At 49.0% G+C, this 10387-nt stretch overlaps 1 protein-coding gene across 8 annotated transcripts in view; it reads left to right on the top strand.

Annotated features, from left to right (window-relative positions):
• Nucleotides 1-5989: 5989 nt before the first annotated feature.
• The window catches only part of TNIK (TRAF2 and NCK interacting kinase), a 291826-nt gene continuing 287428 nt past the window's right edge, over nucleotides 5990-10387 (top strand). For 7 of the 8 annotated variants that reach the window (XR_014526345.1, XM_083503822.1, XM_083503824.1 and 4 more), the window contains exon 1: nucleotides 6041-7041. Coding sequence is in view for 7 of the 8 variants with exons in the window: in XM_083503822.1 (XP_083359948.1) it covers nucleotides 6985-7041 (57 nt within the window). In the remaining variant the exon portion in view is untranslated. Of the gene's footprint in view, nucleotides 7042-10387 lie in introns of all 8 variants that reach the window. The other variant, XM_083503823.1, reaches the window with a different exon arrangement.

The following is a 10387-nucleotide window of genomic DNA, read 5'->3' as shown; positions in this document are numbered from 1 at the left end:
CAAGTCCTGGGCTCTGTGGTTTAACCCACAGCGCAACCCGCGTCAGACCTGGGGTCCAAATGTGGCCTTCCAGGTCTCTCTCTTCTGAAAGGTTTCCCTAAACAATACTTTCTCTCCAGGTGACACCCCTTCTTCCCAGCCCCATCTCCAGCCCTGCTCCACACTTTCTTTGAATGCTTTAATTCCTCTTGCTAGAAGTATCTTTGAATGGTGGAAAGGTCTCTGCTTTGCCTGGATGCAGAGAGATGTGTGTCAGTGCCTCTGGCTTCTATGTGGCTCCTCCCACTTTTCACTCTGGCCCTTCTTACCCCCCACCCCACCCCACCATTCAAAGTGTTGGTGCTGACCTTTAAAGCCTTAAACAGCCTCGGTCCAGTATACCCGAAGGAGCGTCTCCACCCCCATTCTACACGGACACTGAGATCCAGCCCTGAGGGCCTTCTGGCGGTTCCCTCGCGGCAAGAAGCCAAGTTACAGGGAACCAGGCAGAGGGCCTTCTCGGTAGTGGCACCTGCCCTGTGGAACGCCCTCCCATCAGATGTCAAAAAGAAAAATAACTACCAAAGTTTTAGAAGACATCTGAAGGCAGCCCTGTTTAGGGAAGCTTTTAATGTTTAACAGACCACTGTATTTTAATACTTTGTTGGAAGCTGCCCAGAGTGGCTGGGGAAACCCAGTCAGATGGGCGGGGTATAAATTAATTTATTATTATTATTATTATTATTATTATTATTATTATTATTATTAGGTTGTCCATGAAGCAATGTGGCTTTCCGGCTGAAAAAAATCCCTCCAGTCCTGGTTTATAGCTGTCAGTTCAAGTTGTCGGTGGCGGCATCACAACTCGGGAGCAGCGCATATGCCTTGCACCCTGGAAGTCCCACGTTCAGCCAGGCTCTCCAGTTTTAAAAAGGGATCAGGTAGGAGGTGAGGGGAAGGATCTCTGCCACATGCCCCAGACAGCTGCTGCCAGTCAGAGCAGACGGCCCTGGGTTAGACCAACTGTCTTACTTGGTAGAAGACAGCTTCCTACGTATAAGCACATTTTCTGAATCTCTTGATAATTCATGAACCCACTTCAGTTCTGCCACTGGTCAGTTTGTTCCACACACCAGATAAGGTTGCCACTTTTTTGTTTTTAAGTGATGCTGCACCTATGCTCTTAGCCAGGGGTAGGCAACTCGGGTCAGCCCTGAACAGATGCCGGTTTGAAAACAGCCACGTTCACCACCGACAAAGGTGCTAAAAACTAGGGCAAGCTGTCTCCCTAGCAGGCGGGGCAGGGCTGGCGCATGTCCCGAAGGCGTGGCATGCTGCCTGCGGAGGCATGTCACCCAGTGTGGGCGGGGGAGCAGCTGCGATGGCACCCCACCAGGATTGCGCTGCCGGGGGCGGTGCGCTCCCTTCCCACTCCTCTTCCTCCGCCAGTGCTCCCCAGTTGGTTTGGGGGGTTGCCCTTGATTCTGGTGCAGGTCAAATAAATATGCACCCCACCACCCTTGTTCTCTTAGAGTCAGGCAGATGGCTGGGTCATCTTGAAAAGACCTTCACACAAGTGGTGTGTATGTGTATGTGTGCGTGTGTGTGTAATGGTAGAGGCCTGACTAGAAAGCTTAAAGCCCGCTGCCACTACACAAGAGATGGATTGAAGAAGAAATACCAATTGACCCCACCCTGATTAATTGCTGCTAGGAGCGGCTAGGGCATGGCCAAACTTGACCCTTCAGCTGTTTTGGGACTACAGCTCCCATCATCCCTAGCTAACAGGACCAGTGGTCAAGGTTGATGGGAACTGTAGTCCCAAAACAGCTGGAGGGCCAAGTTTGGCCATGGCTGGACTAGGAGCTAGGTAAAGTCATAGATCTAAAAAAAACTATAGACTTGCACATGTTGGCCAGCTTTCGTTTTGACTTGAAATGTTCGTTTTGGGCTTCAAAGTGGGCAGAAGGGGTGCTCGCCCAATGGTGCCCACCTGAGAGGTGCTAAAACTGTGCTCCCGCATGCTCCGGGTGAAGAAAAGTACTGACTTTACTCTGTGTCTGCAAGTGCAATGTGGCACTCAGGTCCTGCTATCAGGCTCTCTGTAGGCCCTGATGAAAACAAACAGCAGGCCTCTTCTCTGCTCAAGCAAAGAGGCCACAAGTCTGCACACTCCCACCCAGCTCCCCTCAGCATGTTTACGAAGGGCGCCCTTCCCATGTATCAGAGTCGCAAGGTCCCCTGCCGAAAGATGTCTTCTTCAAGGTGCTGGGCAGGCGGTTCCAGAGAACTACTCAATCACTGCAGGCCGATGCCGCGGTGCTCCATTCTGTTGCTTCTCTTCAATGACTTTGTGATCAGCACTAATGATCATAATAAGACATTGATTCAGTCCCATGGCTTGCAAGAGTCAGCCCGGGAAGCAAACGCAGTCAGCCGGTAGAGTTGCCATGAAAAAGGAGAGGACGAGAGGGAAAGAGGTGGAATAGGCTTCTGTTCTTTGCATCCCAATCTGTTGTGTGATGAATCTTGTGCTGCTGCTCCGCATAGTGTCCCTAGCGTCTGATTATGGGACGGCTACCGGGAAGCAAAAGGGAGCCCGGCTTCGGTTGGGGAGGGCGGGATATAAATAAAATTTTTTATTATTATTATTATTATTATTATTATTATTATTATTATTATTATTTATTATTTATTATTATTATGCGGGTGGCGCTGTGGTATAAACGACTGAGCCTAGGGCTTGCCGATCGGAAGGTTGGCGGTTCGAATCCCTGCAACGGAGTGAGCTCCCGTTGCTCGGTCCCAGCTCCTGCCAACCTAGCAGTTCAAAAGCACGCCCAAAAGTGCAAGTAGATAAATAGGTACCACTCCGGCGGGAAGGTAAACAACATTTCTGTGCACTGCTCTGGTTTGCCAGAAGCGCCTTTGTCATGCTGGCCATATGACCTCCCAGAAGCTGTATGCTGGCTCCATCGGCCAGTAAAGTGAGATGAGCGCCACTACCCCAGAGTCGGCCACGACTGGACCTAATGGTCAGGGGTCCCTTTACCGGGAAGCAAACTCCTTGAGCCACAGCTGCTGGGCCAAATTACCATACACCACAATCCATAAGCCAGAAAAGGCTTCTAAGTATGTCCAGTGAATGCAGGGATATTTGAACCTCCCTGTTTTTGACGTTACAGGCACTGGAACATGGAGGAAACTGCACAATAATTGCGAGACAGGCTGGCACCCTCCCAGAAAGACCTCTGAGCATTCACTCTGAGCACAAACCTCCATTTCCAACCACAGGGAGGGGGCTCCACACTACCCAACAGCCTCACGTCTCTTCCTTCCTCGCAGGAGTTGAGGATTGCTCACCAAAAAGCTATTTTGAAAATGTAATAAGCAAACAGGGACAATATTGACACCCAAAGTCCACGTTCGGGAGCAGAGAGAAAAACATGGGCTTATCAACCAATGAAAATCATTGTGCATTGATTAATCATTTTGCCGTTCACTCTGCCATTGATTAAGTAACGGGATATGCTGATATAAGATTGCAAATTACAGAAACGTCAACAAAAGGTGCATTTGAGATGCTAACATAAAGGAGATAAGCTGCAATTTAGTAAGTGGAAGCTACCACGCATTCTTGGAAAGCAAGGGTATTGGGGGGAAAAAACTGTACAATTGCAATAATGCACCATAAGAGTGTCAGAAAGAGAACCCTTCACACACAGCCACATTGATCAAGGTGTAGGCCCCTGTGAGATCTTTCAGACCACCTCCTTTGTGTGTGGAGTCTTGTAGACAGCTCCAAATTCAACCCAAGTTTAAGGGTGGGAGGAAATCAATCAGCAAGTGATGAGACAGATCTGTGTCTGAAGGTGTGCTCACATTGCCTCTCACTCCACATCCAATGCGCTCCCTTTGCTCATTTTTGAAGCTGCACTCACGTGATGTTAGCCACAATCAATATTGATCCTGTAGTTTCTTGTCAAATGCTGCTGTTTGATGCCCAGTAAGTGGTAATGTGAAAATACCCTAATGTCCATTTTCTTCCCAGGAAACATGCATGGATTGTGGTGTATGGCTATAGTGCTAAGCATGTTTAGCCGGGAGTAACCATAGAATATAGAATTTTAGAGTTGGAAGGGACCAAAGCATTATCTAGTCCAACAACGCAGGAATCTCAGCCAAAGTATCCAAGACTGATGGCCACCCAACCTCTGCTTACAAACCTCCAAGGAAGGAGAGTCCACCACCTCCTGAGGAAGTCTGTTCCACTGTCAACAGCTCTTGCTGTCAGAAAGTTTTTCGATTGTTTAGTTGGAACCTCCTTTCTTGTAACTTGAAGCCATTGGTTTGAGTCCTATCCTCCAGAGCAGGAGAAAACAAGCATACTCCCTCTTCCATGTGACAGCTCTTAAGATATTTGAAGATGACTATCATATTTCCTCCCAGTCTCCTCTTTTCCAGGCTAAACATACCCAGCTCCTTCAACTGTTTCCTATAAGGCTTGGTTTCCAGGCTCTTGATCATCCTTGTCGCCCTACTCTGCACACATTCCAGCTTGTCAACATCCTTCTTAACTTGTGATGAATAACCTGGACAGGTGTGGTACGACTAAGGCACAATAGAGTGGTAATATTACTTCCCTTCATTGGGATGCTATACATCTGTTGATGTAGCCAAGGATAGTGTTAGCTTTTTTTGCTGCTGCATCACATTGTTGACCCACTTCAAGCCTGTGGTCCACCATAGTTGAACTCACTGGGACTTTTGCCCAATGATGCTTTAATAAATGCAGCCTGAAAAATACATAACCACAAACTCAGGGCTGGGTGTCTCCTCTCCCTGGACCTTGGGAATTAATAATAATCAAGAGTGTATTTCCGCATGTGGATCATGTACACCTCAGTGGTAAACACAAACAGCCTCTTCAGATTACTAGCAAAGTACACAGTTTTAAGGGGGTTGGCTTCCTGGAAGGACTGTCTGCCTAAAGGAAAACTACTGTCGGAATAAATTGCACCAAGCAAGAGTAAATCCAGGAGCCTGTATTTTATGTTCCTGTTAAACACAAGTAATGGTGTTGTTTGTTTTTAATGGCCTCTGTCAGATAAAACCCAGAAACGTCCCTCTGTCTTTCTCCAATTGCAATTATACGGAGGCTGGGACTTTAGCATCCCCTTCGAGACAGCTTTTTTCCTGGGTGGTTGATTTGAATTCATACGGTTAAGCATCTCTCCAATGAAAGTTATAAAATAATATTTTAACGAAACAGTTGGAGCACAGGCGTGGTCCACTCACTACTCAAATTGGGAAAGGTCGGTTTGTAACGGTTTGCTGTTGGATAAATTTGGAAAAAAAACCCTATATGGTTGCAATTAATAAAACTGTTACTTGCTCCCTCCTCCCGCTCACAGCGGTTGATTTGGAATCATACAGACCCACCCTCCCCTCGCTGCTCTAAATTTAGGACCGATGCTTCTTATTCAGGCTCAGAGAACTGCAGGGAGAAAATATGATTGCTAGTAATGCACAAATCTCTAGTGCACTCAACAGCCCGATCCAATGCGTTTACTCGAAGGTAAACAGGTTCGGCGGAGCTTTCTTCCAAGCCTGAAGTTTAGGCAGATTTTCTCGGAAGTAGCTCAGCCCTAACCAGATCTACTCAGAAGTCCTACTGAATTCAATGGGGCTTGCTGCAATCCGAACCCCTTACTTTGGAGCAACCCCACTGAATTCAACAGGACTTACTTCTCCCTGGCCATGATTAGGATTCGACTAGCAAACCTGTGCGGGTTTACTTGGGAGTAAATGCCAACTTCGGAGCAAAGGACCTCGCCGGACTTTGCACCTGAGAAGGCCAATCAGGGACAGCGTTTCCCCGATTCAATCCCGGGCAAACGGAACTCTTTCCCTTGGCACTGCGCCTTGGAATTGAGACGGTTTGGAGTACCACGATCCGAGCTGTTGCAATTCCCCACTAAAATATGGGCATCGCCCCCCCTTGCGGGGAAGGCGTGATATATTGAAGCAACCCGGGGTTTGGAGCCTGTTGCACCGGCTTTTTTCAAAATAACAGGAGGAGCAGGTTGCTCCCAGTGGCACAACTGGAGCGACATCGTGCAGCAGCCGCCGCCAGTAAACAGAGCAAAGAGGGGCCGAGCGGCGCTTATTTCTTTGCAACATCTTCTCTCTCCTCCTCCCCCGGCCGGCCGTTCGTCTTTGAAATTAAAGGGAAAGCACGGCGCGCATTAGCGGCGCGCCCAAGCTGCTCGCGCCGCCGCCGCTCGGCTGCTGCTTCTAGTCCTGGGCGCGCAGCGGAGCGCAGGCGCCGCCCCTGGAGCTGCTGTTCTCCCTCCTCCCAGGAAGGCCGCCGCGAGAGGAGGAGGCGGCGTGCGCGGCTCTCGCGTCTCCCTCGGGTCGAGGTGCCTCGGCAGGACGCGGCAAGCGAGAGCAGCAGCCACCCGGGGAGCCGACGGCGACGCAGAGAAAGCATGCCTTGCGCCCAGGCGCCCGCGCCCCGGCCGCCTCGCCGTGCCCTTTAGCCGGCGCTGCTGCTGCTGCTACTGCTGCTGCCGCCACCGTCCCGAGATCGCGAGCTCAGCCGAGGCAGGAGGAGCTGCCGGGCTCCTTGCGAGAGGAAGCGGCACCGCGCGCCGGGCCGCCTGCAAGCAGCTCTCCGGGAGAAGAGAAGCTCGCTCGCTTTCCGTGCTGTTGGTGCGGGGAGCGCATTAGGTGTTGGAGAGAGGGAGGAAGAGGAGGAGGAAGAGGAGGACGGCGGGACTTGCCTCCCCTCCATTGACACAAGCGCACGAAGAGACAGAAGTGCAATAGAGACAAGGTGGAGGAGACGCGCTCTCGCTCGCTCTCTTTTAACCCCTCCGCTCCGAGCCCGAGACGGACGACTTTGCAAGGTTGCAGCCGCCGCCGTCTCCAAAACCGCCTTGTGCTTTTTTCAAATATTTTTGGCTCGGTCCATTTGCAACCGGCTGAGAAATCCCCCTAAACATGGCGAGTGATTCTCCAGCTCGGAGCCTGGACGAGATAGATCTATCAGCCTTAAGGGTAAGGAGGAACCGGGAAGGGAGGCAGGCAGGGGAAATGTGGGGGACAGAAGGCCACCCGGTCAACCTTTCCGCTCCCTCCCTCTCTGCGCCCCCTTTTCACTGCTTCCACCTTGCCTCCTCGCCTCCCCCTCTTCTCTCCCTTTTACTATTTGAGCACGCGACAACTTTGCTGCTAGAGGTTGTTATTAATGATAAGCAGCGGATATGGGTTGCCCATAGTCATTTTTTCTCCCTTTCCGGAATGCGTACTGATGTAGGCGCGTCTCCCTGCTCAGAGGAGATGCATGAGGCGCTGGGGTTTCTGGAGAAAGAGGAATGAGCCGCGCACAGCTGTTTCCAGCTAGCCTCTTGTTATCTGTTTTAATGGTGCATTTCCTCCTTCCATCCCCAATCCATGGCTCTCCCTCTCTCGGGTGGAGGCGATGGAAGGGTGATTTAAATGGCAAGGTGTCGTCACCTTTTGCAAATTTGAAGGCTGCCAATTTGACACTTGCAAATCGATTGTGTTCCTCCCTTTCACTTCTCCCCCTGTAGAATCTACACAGCCTTCTGTATTTGGGGCGGAGGCTCACACGTGAAGGCTCTTTCCAGGCATAAATTTGTTGAGAGACCTTAGCTCGCAGCGCCGCAACATTCTCTGTTTCTCTTGAAATGCTGCCTTGCCTGTTCCAGAGTCCAGTGCCACTTTCCTGACCCTTAATGTTAAGCTTGTTTGCATACAACAAAAGAGCACACATCTCTCTCTCTCTCTCTGCATAACAGAGAGCTGATATGAGGGGATAGAACATGTCATTTTGTGCATGTCTATTAAGGAACCTTGGGGGGGGTGCTTTCCTAATAAGCCGCACGTAACCGTATTGCTATGTGCATGCAGCGATGGTAGAACAAACTGGATTAGCGGCTGCTCCTCTGGTGTGAATGTTAAAAGACTGTTCCTAGTGTCCATTTTGATGATGATGTGAAATGGAATCACATGAACCTTTTAGTGATCTCTTCCAGTCCTCTTGAGGGAAGCAAGTGCACCTCCTGGCTGTTGTAGCCACGACAGGCTACATGCATCACGTTATTATGGGGTGGGGAGAATTGATTAAATGCATTTTCTGTCACAGAGGAATCAGCTTGCATGCATTCATTCTCTCCCTCCCCCTCCCTCTCTCTGAATATATCATAGATGCACGTGCACACGAGCTTTCACCCATTGGAGAGAGAGGTCACTGCATGAGCAATGGCTTCTTGGCTCATTCTATAAATGGAGTGGGGGGGGAGCCATAGATGTGTGATCCTCTGTTGCACTTATATGCTAGGTATAGCTTTCATCTCCTATCACCCCCCCCCCCAAAAGAACTTCAGAAGGACATAGGAAGCTGCCTTATGTGAAGTCAGACCATTTGATCATCCTGCTCAGTATTGCCTGCTTGTCTACTGTGTACTCTATGCTGATGGACAGTAGGGTTTCAGGCAGGGGTCTTTGCCAGCGGCGCGTGGAGACCCCAGAAACCGAACCCTGGGACCTTGTGCATGAAGATAGTGTGCTGTTGTACAACCAGGCAGATGTGCTATTTGTCCTTACTCTCCCTTTAAAGAATTACATATTTTATCTGGATTCTTCTTAGCCTGCAACATTTTTGCGTGTGTGTGAGCGAGGAGTCGAGAGGAGGACTTCCTGTTCTCTCTGGATTCCTGATCTTGATTCATTGGATCAGTTCTTTGGCCCTCCGGTTTGGTGTTCGTTTTCGCTGGCAAGAGCCTGTTAGGGGGCCTTGGTGTGAGGCAAGCTTTGTCTGGTTTCATCCCTGGGAATATGTGGAGGAGGAGGAATGAAAATGCTACCCCCTGGCATGTGCCAAGGATGCGTTTCCTTCATGGCATCTTCTTCACATCTGGAATTAGACCTTGTGATGCCAAGAAGGCTTCAGATTTGAGTCTCTCTCTCTCTCTCTCTCTCTCTCTCTCTCTCTCCATCAATTAAGTGAATGGACCAAGTTTTAAAACAGTCCTTTCATTACTCCATGTCTTTGCGTGTCTGATGCTTGCTAATGGGTCCAGTCCAGGGGCAGCCAATTTGGTAGATGTTGTGGAACCACAACTTTCACCATCCCAAGATAGCATGGCCAGTGGACAGTCAAAAGCATCTGGAAGGCACCATATTTGTTACCCCAGTCTGGTCACTGGAATTTATAATAGAAAGGACTGGTGGAATTCTACAATGCAGTCTGGCTCTGGTAATGTGCGATGAACGTTTGTGTAGTTTTTGTTGTGTGCTGAAGACACGCTTCTTGAACCTGGCTTTTGACCCCTGATAAAAAGTTGTGTGTGTGTGTGTGAACTGATTTTAATCCTGGGATGATGATTACAGTATTTGCTGTAGATTCAGAGTAAATTGTGGTTATGGTGTGAGATGAGTGTTGTGAGAGAAAAAGAGCACACATTGTTCATTTTCCTCCCTTGCTCCTTGATGTTGCCCTTATGGCTCCATGACATAGGACCACATTGGAATCTGGGATGCAACCAAATCTCAATAGAGCTAAATGTTTCCCTTTCCAACTTACCCAAACTCCCTTGTACTTCCATTCATTTCCATGGAGTGTTGTAAAAGGAATAAATGAGAGGTTTGTACGGCCTTGCACTTTTGTAGGCCATATCAAAAGATATTTGTTTGCTATGTAATTTTCTTCCTATTTTTTCCCAGTTACTTTAAGCAAAAATGTGCGTCTCATGCTTTGTATGTTTGTGAAGCACTGCACCCTGCACCCCCCTATTGTTTAAGTCTCAAAGTAGATCATAAGTTAGAAGGGGCCTCAAAAGTCATTCCCTCCCCATGTGGGAAACCCACTACTGCACATTCCCTAAGAGGTGGGCCCCCGGCCTCTGATTAAAAACTTGGAGTGGGAGAGAGTCCACCACCTTCCAAAGGCCTTTTGGTTTGGGTTCAACCATCCAGAGCAACAGCAAAACCAATTAGCTCCTTCATCTATATAATAGTTATTTACATATTTAAAGATGGCTGTCTTATTGCCTGTTAGTCGTCTCTTCTTCAGGCTAAACATGTCCAGCTCCTTCATTCTTTCCTAATTGACTCCAGACTCCGCGCCATCTTTGTTCCCCTCCAGAGTCCAGACACATTCCAGTTTATGGATATCCTCCTTAAATTGTGGTACCCAGAATTGGACACATTATTCCAGATGTGGTCTGACCAAAACAGAATAGAGTGGCGCCATTACTTCTTGATTTGGATACTATGCTTCTGTGGATGACATTTCCTTCCTTCAGTGATATTTGAAGCATCCCTTGGAAGCAAGCTCATTCCTTAGACAAATAGGAAACTGCTTTATAACTTGGTAGTC

This window comes from Podarcis liolepis, assembly GCF_965112155.1.
Source record: "Podarcis liolepis genome assembly, chromosome: 5".
Lineage (NCBI taxonomy): Eukaryota > Metazoa > Chordata > Lepidosauria > Squamata > Lacertidae > Podarcis > Podarcis liolepis.
This window is presented reverse-complemented; position numbering and strand designations above follow the sequence as displayed.